The sequence below is a fragment of the Drosophila mojavensis genome, unplaced genomic scaffold (genome assembly GCF_018153725.1).
Source record: "Drosophila mojavensis isolate 15081-1352.22 unplaced genomic scaffold, ASM1815372v1 contig_108, whole genome shotgun sequence".
NCBI classification, from domain to species: domain Eukaryota; kingdom Metazoa; phylum Arthropoda; class Insecta; order Diptera; family Drosophilidae; genus Drosophila; species Drosophila mojavensis.
In genome coordinates this window covers 298,353-318,866 of record NW_025318636.1, presented here as the reverse complement: position 1 = coordinate 318,866, position 20,514 = coordinate 298,353, and the positions used below count along the sequence as shown (strand labels likewise).

The following is a 20,514-nucleotide window of genomic DNA, read 5'->3' as shown; positions in this document are numbered from 1 at the left end:
AGCAGAAGATGAGCTAAAGAAACGTTTCTCATGAAGATTGAGATTGCATTTTCAATATCATCCGGACTGTTTATTTCCATGTTGAGATTTGTTCTGCTAGACAGTTCAGTTTGAAAAACTTCTACACAAGAACCTCTAGATTTGTTTTGGCGAGCAGTATGCACTGTTGCTATGATAGGCAAATGACCCGGGGAGAGCTCATACCTAATTGCGGAGATGAAACCACCATGGGTCAATATACTCACACTGGCAGCTTGTATGTTCAGTCTAGAGATAGATTCGTTTTGCACATGAGAAATGATCGATCGAATGAATAGAGCAGATCCGCTTTTCTTTGTTCCACTGGGGTGAGCAGCATAATATTGGTCATAACCTGGCAGGAATACTGACAAGCCAGGTCGCATGTGCGTCTCAATAATCAGCATTATATCGATTGTGTTGGCACTTAGGAAAAGTTGTAGCTCTTCAATGTTCTTCGCTAAACCTCTTGCATTCGACAATCCAATTTTTATTTGTGGACTTTTCATTTTGAAATTAGTTTTAGAGCCAAGTCACGAAAGGCTTTGTTTGCCTCAATCGAATCCTGCATTAATTGTTCCATTCTGTTGTTTAGTTGGAATATAGCTTTTTCGAGCTCTTTGAATTTGCTCTCAAACTGTTCATACACAGTACTACCTTTCATCTGGGAGCTGACGAGTGCTGCGTTCGTATTAATATGTTTCGTCCCACGCTGTCTCGTTATGCCAGCATAGGAGAATTCACTTCTAACTGCAGCATTAAGAATGATTTGTGATTTGACCGGTGGTTTTTTACTTTTGATGCCGTTTAGAATCCCTTCTTGAGGCAATCTTGCTGTCGGCTCACCTCAATTCTGACTGAACAGTTTTTTTTAGCTAGATATGTGATCACCACCGCAGTTAGCACATATCGATTCGTTGTCTAGCCTGAGGTCCCACGAGTCTGACCCTGTGATATGATTGCCTGAGCATTTACCACAGACTGGTTTTTTACGGCAATAATTTCGGGTATGTCCCAAGTCTTGGCATCTGAAGCATTGCACCAAATCTTTGCTAAATTTTGCCTTATTAACTGACACCCTGTGCCTTCCAATTTGCGTAATATTAAGTGCCTCACAACCTTTTGACTCTTCTTTAAGTTTACGTAAAACGAGCTCTGTCTAGTTTTTAGGTTAATTACGTCTTCGTCATCCTCTGGGTTAACTTCTATATTACGCCAGTCCGGCTTTCTGGGGCAATACATGTTCCTGACTGTGTAGCCTTTTTCCGTGAACGTGCGTTCAATTAATTGTTTAGGCACATTAGGATGAATGCATCTTACAATTATCCTGTATGGGGTATCCTCTCTCAGCTGATGGTGCCAAAACTCACAATTTTTCTACTTATTTGCTGCTCTTTGCCAGTCACACTAACTTGATCGTCCTGGCTTTCTTCTTCCAGATCCATTATAGAATTTACTTCCTCAGTAAGCGCTGCAAAGCGATTGTTGCTTAATGCATTAGTTGCAGAACGAGTCACTGTCTTGGTGGGCACCTTTAGTTGGCCAGTAGCTTGCCAGTAGCTTTGCCTTACGATTTGGATTGGATACATGCGCCCCACCTTTTCGCTACTTGCTTACGCCAAATTGGAATAGGCATTTGGTCTTTAGTGCAGCTATATGTGCCAGGGTGTCATTCATCGACTTATTGCCAGCAAATATTGCTGAGCAAATGTTAGGCCCTCCAGTGGCCGCCAAAGTGTCAGTGGAAGTGGATGCGCAGCTAGCTTTGGTCATAGTTATAGTATTTGTGTAGTTTGTATCACTACTCGTTGTTACAGATGAGTAAGATATATTTGCTAGCACCCCATTACTTTGAAGCTGGGGGCGTAATTGCGATCGCATAGTAGCAGGGTCAGCGTACGATATCTTCCTCATCGTCTCTGTCTTCGAGCTTCTCTCACTGAGAAGCGAGCAAGACGACAAGTCCTCATCCGTAAATTGCGACTATTTAAATACATAGTTAATTGTCAATTGTATACAGCTTCAGCAGTTCAATAAATATGAATATGCGAGATGAAAGGGTGTCGACCTCTCACTAGCGCGGAGCGCAGGGCGAGGGGCAAGCGAAACACCGCCAAAGTCTCACTCTTTACTGTAAATTACCGTAATCTGCAGCCGCCACCGCTCAGCAGTGGCTAAAAATAGCTCGCATTTCGTTTTAGGTGTCACTTAAACGAATTGTAACAAGCTTATCACAATCCACGTCTGATGCAAACGACGAAGGGCTAAATCAACTCAGCTCGTTGCCCTGATCAAGAAGATCAAGATCACTTTGTGGGGTCTGCCACGCCTCCTTCTGCCTGTTACATACATTTCAACAAAACCATTATACCCTGATTTCCCATTGAAAATGGGTTCTGGGTATAATTAAGTTCTCTAGTAAACGCACACCAAAGCCCATGCGTGTTTATGCGTGTCTGCTTGTGTGTGTGTGTATGTGTGTGTATACGTATGTGTGTGTATGCGAACGTGTGAGTGTGCGTGTGTGTGTGTGTGTGCGTGTTTCTTGTGTAAGCAGAAAGACGCGAAAAATGATTGAAATAGCTATTGCTCGAAGGGTTCAGGGGATCTCGTAGTCGAGCAGTCTTGACTAGAGTCTTCTTACTTGTTTTTTTTTTTTTTTTTTTTTTTGTTGATTATAAATTTAAATTTTAATTATTTCTTAAAAATCGGAAAATACATCGATATTGTTAAAGGTGAATATCAAATATCATATTGATATTTTTCTAAACTTTAAATACCGTCGATACGATATTTTTAAAATTTTCGACAAGCCTAGTGTGAACTGAATTTTACTCTTTGTGAAATCTAAAGTGTTAACATGCAAGCATATTGCTTTTATCAATGAATCGAACTAGTTTCGCCAATTACTGTTTCGAATATTTTGATAGCTGACAAAAGTTTGCTAATAGAACTATCTGTAAAGGCAATTTAACAGGATTGCTTTGTTTGGTCATTTTCTGTCCTCACTGATATTATATATGTATAAAAAAGTGTAGAATAATTAGAAAGTGAGCAATCTTTTTACTATTCGTTTCAGTTTATTAAAGAAAAAACAAAAAACATTGTGCATATGTTTCGAAATTATAATTATAAGGCTCAAATTTTCTGTATTATTATAATTATGAAATTAAATTCCACAAATTTTCAATTTTAATTCTTCCTAGTCATTATTAATAATTAATCATTTGCATTGAAAATCCTAATCATAAAATAAATAATGCGATTTTATTTATTAGATAACAACGAGCGAGATAAACGGCAGCCCTAATTACCACGGTGATGCTTATTTCAATAGATGTTCACTGCCACAGCCTCAAAAATGTCAAACGATAAGGTAATACCACTAACCAGAGAACACAGTAATACTTAACATTCTCTAAGAATTGTAGTTCTAATTCACTTTACTAACTCATGCTAGAAATATTTATTGTATTTTTTTTTTTTTTTCAGATCTTCACATTCTAGTCTATCAAGCACAAATCCATTTGAAAGCGAAATTGAATCAGATATAAATAATATCAACGGTTCTCAACTCAGCCTACGTACTAAAACATATCGAAAAAAAAGAAAAGCTCCTTCAGCTCCAACTAAAATTATGGTAAACTTGTATATATTAACATAAAATATTTAAAAAATAATAATGACTCTTAAATTACATTCAGATCACGGTGCCACAAACAAATCCCGTTCAAGAAAAGTCAATTGACTCAGTTCACAATATGGAAGATATTAAGTCACTTACAAGTGCAATAGAAAGATTTGTAAATTACAGTAATGAAACTTCAGATAATCAATTACCAATACTGGAAGCAACCAAGGATTTCGAAAACCGGCCTTCTATACCAGAAGAAACTAGCTTATTAATTAACGAAAACACCAATAGAACTGTGCCGCAGGAACATGTTTGCATTGCGAGCGAAGAGAATACTAAAACAATTAGTGTACCAAAAAGAAAAAATTTATCAGTTAGATCTAGCTTAAGTGGCAAGTCAAACATTTCTAGTCAAGAACATATTTTAGATGCAGAAAAAGAGATTTTGAATGAAAATAATGTATCAAGTGAAAATGATTCATTAATCGATTATAATTTATTAAAAATTAAAAACCCTAATTCTAATATACATACTGAAGAACTCAACTCGGTTATAAGAAAAGGTACCCCTGATAAAAATTCTTTATCAAATAAAAATCATTTGACTGTTGAACATGTTTTAGGCACGGGAGACTATATCTCTAATGAAAGTAAGTCAAAAAGTGTGCAAACTATGAAAGGAGTAAAAGAAATACCCAACGATAATATGGAGGAATATATAGCGGCAAGTAACGAGAGTGTAAACGTACATGCTTCTGATGAAGCCTCTACCTCAAGGAATAATATTTCTACTTATATTCGCTTGAAAACGAAAGCAAATTCCTTAGAATTTACTGAACCGACTAAAGAACAAACGATAACAGTTCATAACCTTTTAAGACCTGATAACAACAATTATAATATATGTCATGAAGAACATGTTCTTAAAACGAAAGGAGATCATCCTAACGTCGATGCATCACAAAACGTAGAGGTTTTTGAAAACTATGAAATGATCAATAAAGAGATTAAACTAACAATGGCCAAGCAATCATTACCGACGATTAAGAGGGAAAGCTATATTTCTTTTGATAATAAAATATATAAAAATAATAATATTCAGAATTCTGAATATTTGAACAATCCATTAACTATTATTGAAAAATCCGAAGGAAACATTGATTTACAAGGTGCAGTTAAATCTGCTAAAGTTAAATCCGTGAAAGATATAATTGATTCTATAAATCGTAGCCAGCGACTACTCAAAGAAAGCGCAGCAAAGGGTACAGTCCAATATTCAACTGCTTTGTATTCTACAAATAGTATGCCATCAAACAAGAATCATAATAAAAGTAAAGCAATTAAAAACGATATTTCGGCTTCAAGTACTTCATTTGAGAATCATTTAGATTTTAAACAAGGATTTCGTAAAAATAAGATTGATAAGATTATGTTCCAATGTAGAGAATCCTCGCCGACGGCATCAAATTTGGATTGGAACCCTGTGCCAAAGCCGAAGAGGATTAATAGTTCAATAAGTAACGATATAAATGAACTATAATAAAACTATATGTCTATATTTTTTACCGGCTAGAGACCAAGAACCCAAAATAAAGTTTATATTGATTATAATATTTATATTATAATAATTAATATTAATATATACTGATATAAAAATACATTATAAGTTGAACAATAACCAAGTAAATTTTTATTTTATATTGAGAATATACATCACGTCTTGTGCAATATATAAAAATGCTGCCGACATGCACATTTTGTAACTAATGTCTGATGGTTCATTCTAAATATTTATCCTCGAATAAGAGATACATATATAATGAAACAAGTAAGAAAGCTCTAGCCGAGACTGCTCGACTACGAGATCCCCTGAACCCTTGGAGCAATAGCTATTTCAAACATTTTTCAGCTTACACAAGAAACAGGTACACACGCACACACACACACACACACACACCCACACACACGCACGCACGCACACACTCGAGTTCGAGTTGTGTTTTCGGGGAGTGCGGTCGATGTTATTGTAATCCATCGTTGACTAAAGCTTGTTCCGAGGTTTTCCCTGCGAAAGTGGAAAAAACTAAAGAAACGTGTATGCTGTGCGTGAGACGTACCCAACGACTTCGAAAACTACCAGAGACTTCCTGCGCGGCGGTTCGTGGAGTACTCCAGCGGTGGAATCCAGTGGTGCAAGAGAAATGGGGCAATAGCAATAGCAATCAGCTGCTCACTAACTTTAGTGAGTTGTTAAGTCTTAGCAAAGACAGCAACCTAGTTGCTGGAGTGAAGTAGCAATTGTTAGAAGTAGTGCATGTTTTCGGGCTCTCACTGTAGCTAAGCTGAGTTTAAGTTACTGCGGTCTCTAAACTCAAATTTTATTAGTATCCATTGCCCACTACAGGCTTCACGCCGTGGTAGTCGGAGCAAAAGCTGCAAGCTTTCGCGCGCCATTCCAGCGATCGCCGCAGCAACAGCAGTGGGTGTTGCCACAGCCGTTGACTTCTAATCAGTCCCCAATAGTTGAGTGCCAGGCACCCGTCACTAAAAGAAGCGTTAGCCCAAATAGGAGTTACCCTAGAGGGTTTGTCTGCCTTATTTGGGGGTCAGCGACATATAAATGCCTCAATGAGAGAGGAGCTGGCTAGTCTGGTTAATCTCCACAAGACGGCCGAAGCGTTCTGTAATCGACCGGTTAAAAACTGCGAGGTACAGACCACGCCGGTCAAGAAAGTAGTGGAGAAAGCTAGCACTAGAGCGATTACAGGTAGCAATACGCGCAAGCGGTCGAGGGAAGTTGCATCCGAACAGAGGAAAACTCCCTCAAAAAAACCGAGGCCCAATAAAAGTGCAGCGAGCCCAAAAGAGCCAAATGCTATGCGGGCTACAGCTGAAAATCCAATCCAGGCAGGTCGACAGACAAACCCGAGCAGCTGGACAGTTGTGAAAGGACGCAAGCCAAAAATGTCCCAGAACTGACGCATTGCGATTTCAGGCGTAGGTGGCTGTAGCTATGCGGACATGTTACGTGTAGTCAAGAGCGACCCAAATTTAAAGCATCTGAGCGGCGACGTTCGAGGCATTAGGAAGACAGCTAAGGGGACCTTTTGGTGCAATTAAGTAGGAAGCCGGGGCATAGCGCTGAGGCTCTGCACGAAGCTGTAGGCAAAGCCTTGGCTCAAATTGGAGAGGAGATCTTGGAGGTAATTAGGATGGAGTTGAAGGATAGCTCACTCCCCATTGAGGCTATCAATTCAATTCGACCAGCTTTTGGTGGACAGCAAAGAGCTACGGTTGCTCTTTCAATTGGGAAAGCTACAACTCTGCTCGAGCTGTCCAAAATCAGAATAGGATGGGTAGTATGCCGTATCCGAGCCGTGGATCAGCCTAAACGCTGTTTCAAGTGCCTCGATTACGGTCATATTGCAGCCAACTGCGACAGCGACTGTGACTTAAAGGGTGCCTGTTTCATGTGTGGATAGATGGGTCACAGTGCAAAAGCATGCACCAAGCCATCTAAATGTAGCCTCTGCGTCCAGAAAGGTGAAAAGCAGACGGACCGCTCAGCAGGCAGCTTAAAGTGTCCATCCTACCCTGAAGCTGCGCGTAAAATGAAATGTTAAGGTTCCTCCAGCTTAGCTTAAATCACTGTATTGCTGCCCAAGATCTACTAGAGCAGACCATAAGGGAAAAATGCATTAACGTAGCCTTTCTCAGTGAGCCTCATCACTGTAGGACCACCTGCCATAGGACATGGTCAACAGACGCCAATGGCAAAGCTGTGTTGTGGGTATGTGGCAACTCAACGAATGTACTTTCGGATGTCAAGTCATTCAATGGGTTCGCACGTGGCCGATATGGTAACTTATGGCTCTACAGTTGCTATCTGGCTCCCAGCATGCAGCTCAGTGAATTCACAATGGTGCTAGACGAGCTTGCCGAGGATGCTAGGGGTCGGAAGGCCCTTATAGCTGGAGATTTCAACTTATGGGCGTTAGAATGGGGCAGCCACACAACAAATGCCAGAAGCCGTATCCTACTGGAGATCTTCCCAACACTAGATGTTGCACCGCTCAACACCGGCCACGAGTTCACCTTTAATCGGGCTGGATACGGATCTGTAATTGACATTACTTTTGTCACTTCATCCCTCTTTCGGGAAGCAACATGGAGCCATTGCGATAGCTATACGGGCAGCGATCATACGGCACTTCTGTTCACAATAGGTGAGCCACCGGCCAGGGCGTCAACCTTGCGGAGAGAATCGTATCGGCTGGATACTTTTGATCTCTCGGTCTTTTCAGAGGCTATTCAGTGTAGTATGTTGCATGCCGTATAAGCATATGCTCACAGTATTGTAGTGTATACAATATATCAATGTAGACATATGCCCAACATATGTAAGAGTATCATGCTCACAACATAGCAACACTTTGTTGCTTCTTTTATATTATTACAGCTATACATAAGTGCCGTAATATGATCGGCCACGTATGTATAGACTGGCCTGCAGCGTGGGATCTGCAACGTAAGCATTGTAACGTTCTCGTCCACGCCGTAGCTTAAACACTTAAATGTATACATACATATAGCATGCTATATACTCCCGTTCTGCCGCTGCTTTTAGCGACAGAATTCTTTATGTAAACTTTATGTATCTTAGGCTAAGACATTTTATTGAATAAAATACGGAGAGCATTAGCTGTCCATCACTCTAACCAAAACGTTGTTTACATCAGTCTCTGGGCACAATTGGTAATGCTGAGGCCAGAGCATGCCAAATGGTAGCCCAAATTAAGAGTGCTTACAATAGGAGCATGTTACGTCGCAAGCAGTTCACGCGGCAACAAGAGCCTACGTACAAATAGGTGACATTCGACGCAAATTCATTCAGGCGAGAAGAAGCTATCAACGGGCTCGCGGTAGGTCTACGTTTTTTGAGAAACAATTAGCTTACCAGGCAGCTAGAAAAGAGTTGAAGAAGGCCATTCGGACAAGTAAAAGAGAATGCTTCTTAGAGTTGTGTGACTCAGCCGAATATGACGCTTGGGGCACGGCATATAAGATAGTAGTTAAAAGACTATACTCAGGTGCAGCCTACGGATCGCTTGGATCTTAAATCACAAATTGTTTTAGTTACAGGCGAAGAAATCTTAGTAGCTCTCAGAGGCCTCTCCTATGGAATATTATGTATTGCGCTTGGAACTTCCAGCAGGTGCGCAAACCATTGCCTTTGCTGATGATGTAGCTGTCGTCGCCATAGGCAAGGAGCTTAAAGATACAGAGGATAAGTGCAGCGAAAGTATCAATCGGATACGAAACTGGTTGACAGTAGCTAGCGGCACACAAAACCGAAGTCGTCTTAGTAAGCAGTCGCAAAAGAGTGGAAACTGCCAATATAAAGATCGGCAGAGTCACCATTGCGTCAAAGAGGCCGATAAAGTATCTTGGCGTCATGATAGACACAAGATTAACTTTCCGCGATCACCTAGAATATGTGCATAAGAAGGCAGCTGAGCTATCTCAAGAATTATGCTTAACACGCGGGGACCAAAACAGCAACGACGTCTCCTTCTATTGAGCGTCATTTGGTCCGTCATCCTCTATGCTGCGCCAATATGGACAAGAGCGATGGCAACGCCGAGCTACAGCCGGGGCATTTGCGCCACCTACAGACTGTGCGCAATCAGAGTCTGCTGCGCGTTCAGAACAGTCTCTAACGACGCGGCGCTCGTCATAGCCAGTATGGTGCCTATGGAGGACATAATCGCCGAAGCCGTGGAACGGAATGCACACGAGCCTCTACGACGCAACGATATCAGGGCGAACAGCATTGCACGATTGCAAAGAATGTGGAGCAGCTCAACTAAAGGGCGGTGGACACATACTCTCATCCCGGAGCTTGAGCCATGGGTAAACCGCAAACACGGCGAGATTAATTTTCATCTTTCACAGATTCTTTCGGGACATGGGTGCTTTCGGAAGTCTGGTGGAGGACGCCAACCACGTCTTATTCGAATGTGGACGCTTCCTAGAGGAGAGGCGTTGTCTGGATACCTGGATACATGAGGATCCATCGAGGATTGTACAACCGTTGAGCACACTACTGGATGGATTGGCAGCAGCATTCGAAAGCAAGATATCCAAGGCCGAAATGCGTCGCAAGTTTGGGGCACGTATATGGAATGTCGACGAGAAGTTTACCCTGTATTATGAAGAAAAAACACGTTTAGCAAGGGAAATCCATTTAGATGTAGACGAGCTACTGGCAGTTTTACGCGCGCAGGCCAGGATACAGTACTTTGAAGACCCCAGCAAATTGGTAAGAGCTTTTGCAGAGGTGCGTCTGCCACGGCAACGATCTACTGGAGGAAAAGGGACAACAGCAGTGGGACCAGGGCTCGATAATGCAATGAAGGAGACGCGTTGCTTCAACTGCAAACTATAAGGGACATTGGGCAAGAGATTGTCAGAAGCCCAAGAGGGAGAAGGGTACGTGCTACCACTGCGGCACTAAGGACCATATGGTGGCACAATGCACGAAGAGGAAGGATGATATTGGAAACAGTTTCATAAGATTAGTCAATATATATTTTAAGACCAAAAATAAAACGTCAATTATTGCAGAATGCCTCATAGATTCAGAAAGTCCCATTTCGTTTATTAAAAAATCGTGTGTTCCATTTGGAATAAAACTTGAAGCACACGCAGAAAATTACTTTGGGCTAAATGAAAGACAGTTTAATGTTATTAGAAAAACATTTGTTCATGTTTTCAAGAAGTTTAAAAAAATTAATTTTTGGTTAATAGTTGTGTCTGATGAATCTATGAGGTGGGGAGTAATTTTAGGAAGGGATTTCATGGAAGCTTGTAATTTGTACGTTGACCCAAACGCTCTGAGGATGATTTCAGTGGAAAGAACAGCCAGCACGTTGGTCGAATCAAAGCCTATTATAGCAAACCTTAGAAAAAACGATGATGCGGCAAAAGGAAAATTAAGTACGTTAGAGAATAAATTGCTAGAAAATGAAGAATTAAAAGAGAAATTGTTAGATAAATTGTTAGAAAATGAAGAATTAGAAGAGAAATTGTTAGATAAATTGTTAGAAAATAAAGACTTAGAAGAGAAACTGTTAGCTAAATGGTCAAATAATAAAGAGTTAGAAGAAAAATTATTAGGCAAAGAAGAGAACGATAGTTCAAAAGAGTGTTTAGCAAAAGCATTTTTGACGATAATTTTGAAAACAGCATGCTTCAAATTAATATGGTTGAAGGAGACAATGAAAAAGAGACATATATTATCGGTGAAAACATTAGTTATGATGTACGAGAAAAACTAATTAGATTGCTGAAAGTGGCATATGTAGCTGCTGAAAAGCCAGTGAAACCTAAGAACAAATGTGAAATGAATATACGAATTGAGAAAGCAAAACCGTTTAGCTGTTCACCAAGAAGGTTATCATACACTGAAAAGGAAAAATTACAGATAATGTTAGACGAATACCTTAGAGATGACATCATACAACCTAGTTGCTCAGAGTATGCTTCGCCAATAGTATTGGTAAAGAAAAAAAAATCATGATCAAAGATAATTATCCTTTGTCGTTAATTGATGATTTGTTAGACAGACTGGTGGGAAAGTCTGTTTTCACTAAGCTTGACCTTAAGAATGGATATTTTCATGTTTTTGTAAAAAAAGAGTCCGTAAAATACACATCGTTTGTTACGCCGTTAGGACAGTTTGAGTTTTTTGAGATTTAATAAAGGAAAGCAAGGTAATCGTATATATGGATGATATAATGATCGCCAGCGAAAATGTGTCCGAGCATCTCAAGATACTAGAAGAGGTTTTAAATTGATTAGTAGAGAACAAATTAGAGTTAAGGCTGGATAAATGCGAATTTTTGCAGAGCAAGGTTAAATATTTGGGATTTGTAATATCAGAAGATGGCATTAAAGCAGATGCTAAGGGATTAGAAGCGGTAAAAAATTTCCCCATACCTAATAAAGTTCAGGCAGTGCAAAGTTTTCTCGGGTTGAGTTCATATTTCAGAAGATTCATAAAAGACTTTTCAACTTTGGCAAAACCGTTGTATGACTTATTGCGGAAAGATAGGAACTCAATTGTTTTTTATGCTTGAAGGATAAATTGTTAGAAGCACCGGTATTAGCGTTATATAATCATAAACATGACATAGAATTGCATTGTGATGCCAGTGCGTTGGGATTTGGAGCAGTGCTTTTACAAAAAAAAGAACACGGAAAGCTGCATCCTGTATTTTATTTTTCAAAGCGAACGACAGAAACGGAAGCAAAATATCATAGTTTCGAGCTGGAAACCTTATTAATGCACTTAGGAGATTTAGAATATATTTGCAAGGCAGGAAACTTAAAATAGTAATGGATTTCAATTCTCTAACTTTAACATTAAATAAAATAGATCTTAACCCTAGAATTGCAAGATGGGCATTGGAAATGCAAGAGTTTGATTACGAATTAGTGCACAGGGCCGGAAGTCAAATGCAGCATGTAGATGCATTGAGTAGATACAATAATACCATTATGGTAACAGAATCAAATAGTTTTGAAACAAATTTAATTATTTGCCAAACAAAAGATGCAAAGTTACAAAAAATTAGAAAATTGTTAGAGAAACAAGAGCACAAATTATTTGAAATGAGAAATGGTGTTATATTTAGGAAGACAAACGATGAAAGACTATTATTTTATGTACCAGAAAAGATGGAAGAACATGTATTGTACAAATATCACGATGAATTAGGGCACATTGGAAGGGACAAGATGCTTAATGCAATAAGTAAATCATATTGGTTCCCCAATATGAAAAAGAAAATTTTAGAACATATTGAAAATTGTTTGAAATGCATAGCATTCTCGCCTAGAACGGGCAAAGCAGAAGGGTTGCTGCATAGCATTCCAAAGGGAAATAAACCTTTCCAAATAATTCATATTGACCATTATGGACCAGTGGATATCGGCAGATCGAAGAAATACATTTTTGCAGTAGTAGATGGGTTTACAAAGTTTGTCAGATTATTCACTACTAAAACAACAAGCACTAAGAAGGAAGCAGTAAAGGCGTTGGGAGAATATTTTAGAACATACAGTAAGCCAGAATGTATTGTATCGGATAGAGGAAGTTCTTTTACGTCAACGGAATTTGACCAATTTTTAGAAGAAGCAAAGGTAAAGCATATTAGGATTGCAACAGGAGCGAATAAACAGATGTTTAGGTCCGATGATAGCTAAACTAATAGATGTTGATAATGGACAGCATTGGGATACGATAATTGAAAGAGTGGAATACGTTTTGAATAACACTCAACATTGTAACACCAAGCAATTGCCAAACGTAATGTTATTCGGAATAGTTAGTTAGTGATAGTTTAGGAGGACAATCAGAGAAAATAACAGGATTAGATACATACAGTTCACAGAATTTAGAAGATATTAGAGAACAGGAACAACATTATCAATCTGCATCACAAGCACGCAACGAAGAGAACTTCAATAATGCTAAAAAAGCTGCGAACGTATACAAGCCAGAAGATTATGTAATGGTTAAAAATTTCGACAGCACGGTGGGAATATCAAGAAAATTAATACCTAAATCCAAAGGACCCTATGTCATAGATAAAGTACTAAAGAACGATAGGTATTTAATAAAAGACGTTGACGGCTTCCAATTATCCAGGAATCCTTATCAGGGCGTTTGGAGTGCAAACAATATAAGCCATTGGATAAAAGCATAAGAGAGATAATGACTCGTATTGTGAATATTAATGTCATAACTAGTGTCACTAACCAGAGAACACACTAGACATCTAGAACAAATTTTTTCACCGACGAAAAAATGCGCTGAGGAGACTACACAACTTCGTATTTGCTCGGCTCAGTCTCTTGAGGCTCAAGCAGTGAAAATATTGCACGACAAAATCAGTGTGCTGCAAGCGCTCAAACGAAATAGTGCCATTCTTATATGAAGCACGGCTATGCGCTAATTGTCCTACTCTCTCTCTCACTCTCTCTCACTCTATCTCTCTCTCTATGGCCTCTCAAATAGCAGCAACGGACAGAAATTGAAAATTGTTCGCGACGATCCCAGCTCTTTCCTTTTGAGTGAAGGGTATACCGAGGGTATACCGAGCGTTTGTCACGCTCATGCAAACAACATGTAAGCGTTTCGATGGTTATTCGTGGGAAGGTTAGGAAAGCGTTGATACGCATAAAGAATATGATTTCGCGACGGGCAAGCACACACACACTTGCAGTCTCTGGAAACATGTGTGAGCATTTGTGGCCTGTGTGCGTAACATTTGCTGCCTGAGCAAATTGTAATGCCCAAAATTTACCGTTGATTGGCCTTTGAATGAGCACATACATTTGCATACATATGTGTATGTATGTATGAGATGGGATAATAATTGTCTGGCGATTCATTAGTTTGTCAATTTTGTATTGTTTGAATTGTAGAGTGACTGCCAAATAAGCTTTTATGACTGGTTAGTGCTAGTGTGCAACATTTAATTAATAATTTAATTTACAGAACATGTAAATATATATCTATATATATCTATAAGAATTTTTTTAAAAAACATGTAAGCACAATATTATTTTTTAGAATTTAAGTATCAAATATGTAAATAGTTATACAAAATTAACAGAGATAGAGGGCTATCTCAGAGTCAGGATGGCCGAATTGTAGCAGGCTACTAGCCTATGTTATATTACATTTAAGCACTGACCAAAGAACACATAGACTAGACATGTAGTACAAAGTTTTTCAACACCGAAAAATCTGTCTCCTAAGGCATATAGATTTCGTATTTGCTCGGCTCTTCACTTTTTAGGTTCGTATTTTCGTAGCCTGCACTATGCGTAAAAAGTCCGATTTCTTGGCATAAATAAAAAAACATATTTTTTCAGTATCCGCCAACTATTTTTATATTCTTATTTAGAAAACTCTAGCCGACTTAAAAACAATTTTTATAGAATTTTGCGGTCTACTCATAAAGTTTTAAGCTTCGTCAAAGTTAGCTGATTCAAGGTTGCATGCTAAATTGAAGAAAGCGCGGGATGATGCTCTACTTTCAACGTGTGTAAATCTGTGGGTGTTTGAAATAGTATAGAGTGAAAAATTTGTTCTGTGATTTATCGTCCAATTGTGCAAAGTGTTGCTATTGTGCATTTGTAGATAAAAACTAACATTCATATGTGTGCTTCGTTAGATATAACTTTTGATCCCTCTAAGGTATTTGAAATGTTTAAATTGAAAGTAGTGTGTAAATCTTTGCTAAATCCAATAATAACAAGTAAGAAAGTTACAGTCGGGCGTTACCGACTGCGGAATACTCATTCACATCCCATCAGCAATTTAGTAGCTAAGTTTCGCTCTAATACTGTAGAAAATGCAGCTTTTCCCAATTTGCCACGCCCCTACTGGGCGTAGATACCTCATTTTTGGTCAATTCTTAATACAAGATAACGGTACCTTAACTGCAAAGTGTGAATTCTTTCCCTCAAAAAATGTGAAAATTACAGGGTATTTTTCGATATGCCACGCCCCTAAAGGGGCGTAAAAATTATTTATAAGTCATCGATAGAGGAGGTTACTGGTAACTTAACTATCTGAATTTAAAGCTTTTAGCTATTATACTTTAGAAGATATAAGCTTTTGCGGTTTGCCACGCCCCCTGTGGGCGGACATATATTCGACAAAGCCTTTTGAGCTTGGGTGATCAGTCCGAGTATATATACTAAATTTGAGGTCTCTGGCATCAATAGTGTCCAAAATATAGCAGAATTAAAAAAAAACACTATATTTTCAGGTCCGATTTGCCACGCCCCTAATGGGCGTAGACTTATAATTTAATCTTTTGACTTTAAAATCAATCGGAGATATACACGAGTATGTGCTCCAAATTCTCTCTAGCTTCAATAACGCCGAAATAGATTGTGTTCATACGAACAGACGGACGGACGGACAGCAAGACGGACACTGCACAAAACCAATATACTAATTCACTTTCGTGAATGAGTATAAAAAGACTTCTTGCTCATTCTTGCTCCTTCACAAAATAATCGACATGTTGCAGTTACACATGAGCTCTGCAATTCCATGCTGCTAGAAGTGTGGAGCAGCAACAAGTGACAACAAAGCTCTATAAAAGATTATATCGTTAAAAAATAAGTAAAGAGAACATATCAGACGATAAATTTAAAAAAATTAACTATAAAGTAAACAAAAAAATTGGATTTATCAAATATCATTTAACAAAATGCAATCTATTGCTGATTAGAGTCAAGTATCAAGGTCAATGCGTACGCCAGATCACCTAAAAGAGCAGGTCGGAAGCAATTAAATTATAACGATGCTGGTCCTCGATTAAAAGAGGAATTGGCTTCTGAGCTTGCTTCAGAGTATGATAACACGACGCCTCTCTGCATTAGTTTCGTCTAAAAAATTAACGGAAAAGGATACAACATTAGTTTTGAAGATGCAACTCTAATGACGGCAACGCAGCAAGAAGAGCTTTTGGAAACGTTGAGTTGTTTTTATACCCTGAACCCATTTTCAATGGGAAATCAGGGTATAATGGTTTTGTTGAAATGTATGTAACAGGCAGAAGGAGGCGTGGCAGACCCCACAAAGTATATATATTCTTGATCAGAGCGACGAGCTGAGTTGATTTGGCCCTGTCCGTCTGTCTGTCCGTCTGTCCGTCCGTCCGTCTGTCCGTCTGTCCGTATGTATGAACGCGTCGATTTCAGAAGATATAAGAGCTAGAGACTTCAAATTTTTTTTTAAATGTCCGTAATTACAGCGCGCATATCAAGTTTATCATTAAAAATCGATAACTCATCCCCATCTTTTTTTATCAATAAAAAACCTTATCGAAAACCAGTTATAAAATTATATCTTCTACACCTTTATTGCTAGAGTCTCCGAATTTTTAATGTATGCTTATATGCAATTTATACAATTTCGGTTATTGTTAAAATTTACCCCCACCCTTAAATTCACCCCCTCACCCTCACTTTTGTAAAAAGCGTATTTCAAATACTAGAGACTTGTGCTTTGGCAATTACATGCATATCCATGTTATAATTATAATCTGAATGTTTCATGAAGATCGACATCCACAAAAAAAAGTTATTAAGCAATTAAGTTCTCATAGTAAACGCTCACTGCCGCCCATGCGTGTTTATGCTTGTGTGTGTATATGTATGTAATTGTTTGTGTATGTGTGTGTATGTATGTGTGTGTTTGTACGCCTGTGTGTGCGTGCGTGTGTGTGTGTGTGTGTGTGTGTGCGTGTTTCTTGTGTAAGCTGAAAGACGCGAAAAATTATTGAAATAGCTATTACTCCAAGGGTTCAGGGGATCTCGTAGTCGAGTAGTTTCGACTAGAGCTTTCTTACTTGTTTATTATAGAATATTAATTGCTATCTCTTGCGAGCATAAGGTGAACTCCGGGAAATTTAAAGCTGTGTGAGAGAATATTTAATTTGTGTTTGTTATATTATATTTTATATATAATATTTTTGCTATCCAAAGCCAAAGAAATGCCTACAGAAGATATTGCACTTCTAGAGGCATGTAGTTTCGAACCTTCTGAAACATTTGGAAGGATTCCTAGTTCAACCAAAAGCGAAAAAGAGGAAGATGATACTGAAGACACCTATGAAAAAAAATATGTAATGAATTGTATTGAGTTGGAATAAGAAACTTATAACAAAAATAATATTCACGGTAAAAGCTTGTCTGGGACTAGAATTTTCGTTGCAATAACCGGATGGACGCTATAAGTGAAAGGGGTGGGGGCGTGGCTCTATTTTAAAAATTAAAAATCCGAAATTATGAAAAAATCGTAATAGTATGTATACAAAATTTTAGGCTTCTATCTCTTCAGGGACAATTAATGCCAAATATTCGGGCTTTTTCCCCATAGTGTCCTGAACCTAAAAGCGGAGCTGAGCGAATACGAAGTTGTTGGTAGCTACTAGACAGATATTTCGGTGTTGAAAAAGTTTGTTCTACATGTCTAGTCTCGGTGTTGTTTGGTTAGTGGTTCATGTTAGGCTGAAAAAACGAAATCAATTTTTCGATTATTATCGATAAAAAAGTTATCGGGTGAGTTATCGGGTGCTCATGGTATACACGAGTATTGATGCCAAATTTCAGCTCTCTCTAGCTCTTATAACTTATAACAGGGCTAAATCGACTCAGCTCATCGCCCTGATGAAGAATATATAAGTATATGTACTTTGTGGGGCCTACTTCCACCCTGCTTCATACTTTTAACAAAACCATTATTTCCTGATTTCCCATTTTCAATGGGTTCAGGGTATAATAATAGAATCTGATTATAACGACTCCGCTTATAGTGTCCGTGCGGTTACTGTGACGAAAATTCTGGTCCTCAGACAAACTTATATGAGCAAACTTAGGTGGTCATATTCGGGTATAACGACGATCCCTTGAGTGTCGTTCTAACCAGACTCAACTGTATATACCAGTTCGACAATCTGAGTCGTATGTGTATATTTCCGTATGCATGAACGATACAAGGTGCGCAAGACGTAGAAAAAGCTGACCAAAACATTATCGGCCGTTCACAGTGGAACGGATGAAAGTAAGCGGATCACACAGATCAATATGTTCTGAGCGTAGAGAGCACAGATATGTGCTGAGCACACACGCTTTATGCCAAGGGTCGTGGGAACAGAGGATGTAAGACCTCGCAAACTACACCTACACACGAACTGCACCTCCAACAGTAAGATCATCGACCAATAGCAGAAAAGAAAAACAATGTCAGCGGAACATAGGCTTATGTAAGAATCGTATAAGTAACAAGTAAAAAGGCTCCAGTCGAGACCGCTCGACGAGGAGATACTCTGAACCCTCTAAGCTGATACTCTACTCATTCTGCACTTCTTTTATGCACACATACAGACACGCACGTATAATTACGCCTCTGATAACTGCGCAGTAAGCAGCGACTGCGCTTGGGCTGCACTGCGGTGTGAGCAATGTTAAGAGAATTTATTAGTTAAATAATTTCTCTTTTAGTAGAACTATCATATGATGATGATCATATAGTTAGAATGTGTGTCCATTCTAAAGCACAAGTCTCTTGAAATATGTTTTTACAAATTGGAGGCGAACAGGCCGTGGTGTCCAAAATCTGTAAATTACAAAATGTGTGTTTTCATCATATGTAACCGAACAACACATAGGCTTGACATGTAGAACACCCTTTTTCAACACCGAAAAATCTGTCTAGTAGCTACCAACAACTTCGTATTCGCTCAGCTCTTCACTTTTAGGTTCAGGCTACGAAAATATACGAAAGCACAATCATTTCGCTTCATGCGCTCGGTCAAATGTTGAATAAAAGATGCCTCCATGCTCAATTTTTGTTCTTGCTCTCTCTTGTTCTATGTGTTCTATTGTTAGTGGTTACCATAGCTTGCAAAAAACTGTTAACACTTTTTCGTTGTCTGCAAAAAAGTGTCTTTCAGTGACACAGTCAAAAAAACTCAGACAGAAAGTGTTTTTGTCGCGTCTGGCTTAGCTCTCTCGCGCTCTGAGGGAGATAGTTGTTTCTGTTTTCGTTTCCTCAAGTCAAACACTGATCGTTTGCTTGAGTTAAAGAAGTAACGGTAAGTTGCGTTTGTATGGGTAATCACTCGCGATTGCTGCGTTCTTTTTGTATGTATGTATGCGTGTATTTACATGCACACGAAGGCAAAAACATTTTCTGCTGAGTTTGTTAGTCAAAGTGTTTTTTGCTGAGAAGCTTTGTGTGAGGGAAAATCGTGTTAGTTTTACGCGACACTCATGTGAGAGCGTCACACGAATGAGTGATCGCATTGCGTCTGAGCGAAACAGATGGTAAAGAAAAAAGAGAGTGACGCTCAGAGAGAGACGTGTCTACACAATTTTTTTTTGGGTATGATGCGAGAAAGAGAATAAACGAAATAAACTATTATACCATTTTTTTCCATTTTCAAAGGGTTCAGGGTGTAAAGCCACTAGAGCATTAAGGAGCTCGAGAGCCCGAACAAGCATTGTATAGCTTCTTATTATTGGGTACCTTGCCCATTTTATTTATTTTTTCTTTAGTATAATAAAGTAAAACTAGAAAGAAGACGAACTATTTAATTAAATTTCAGTGAAATGAAGTCTTTATTAAGTGTCATAAAATGTAAAAGTTAAATTAAGTGTATACTATATAAATTTTAATATAAGTACATATGTTGGGATAAACTAGTGTCCATGAAATTAAAAAAAAAAAATTTGTTACTGACTGAAATATGAATCGTGTGATGAATTATACCCAAAATATGATATTTATGTCAATTCAACTTGAGTGTCAAAACTATCAATGTATATATATATATATATATATATATATATATATATATATATATATTTATATAAATTTTAAATAGTGTCCTGAGCTTAATTTAAACCGCTTGTAATTAATGTTTTTTTTTTTTTTTTTGTATTTTTGAGATATTTTTAATTAATAACTGAATCAGCATTTTATTAATACTTCGCAAATAATTTTTAAAAAGTTAACAGCTTTACTGCAAGAAAAATGCTGACTACATATGTTTGGATATATTTATTTTTAGATTCCTCTAATCGTTCAAAATTAAAATTAGGTTTTTTTTTGATACAATAATGCTTTCCTTGTTGTTTGAGTATCGTTCAAATCAGTACTGTTAGCAATTAAAAAAATGTTTTTTTGCTTTGAAATTATTATTGCACCATTATGTGTTAAAAGACTTCTATTTGATTACTCTAAAGTCCGCCTGTGGTATTACGCT

General features: G+C 38.3%; 1 protein-coding gene across 4 annotated transcripts in view; it reads left to right on the top strand.

Annotated features, from left to right (window-relative positions):
• Positions 1 to 5,265, top strand: part of LOC6578187 (ras guanine nucleotide exchange factor Q) — a 44,606-nt gene extending 39,341 nt beyond the window's left edge. For 3 of the 4 annotated variants that reach the window (XM_015166080.3, XM_015166081.3, XM_032728587.2), the window contains 3 exons: positions 3,297 to 3,394; positions 3,511 to 3,658; positions 3,723 to 5,265. In XM_015166080.3, coding sequence (XP_015021566.1) covers positions 3,297 to 3,394; positions 3,511 to 3,658; positions 3,723 to 5,192 — 1,716 coding nt within the window. In that variant the 3' untranslated portion in view covers positions 5,193 to 5,265. The remainder of the gene's footprint in view (positions 1 to 3,296; positions 3,395 to 3,510; positions 3,659 to 3,722) is intronic. The other variant, XM_015166079.3, reaches the window with a different exon arrangement.
• The last annotated feature ends 15,249 nt before the right edge of the window (positions 5,266 to 20,514 follow it).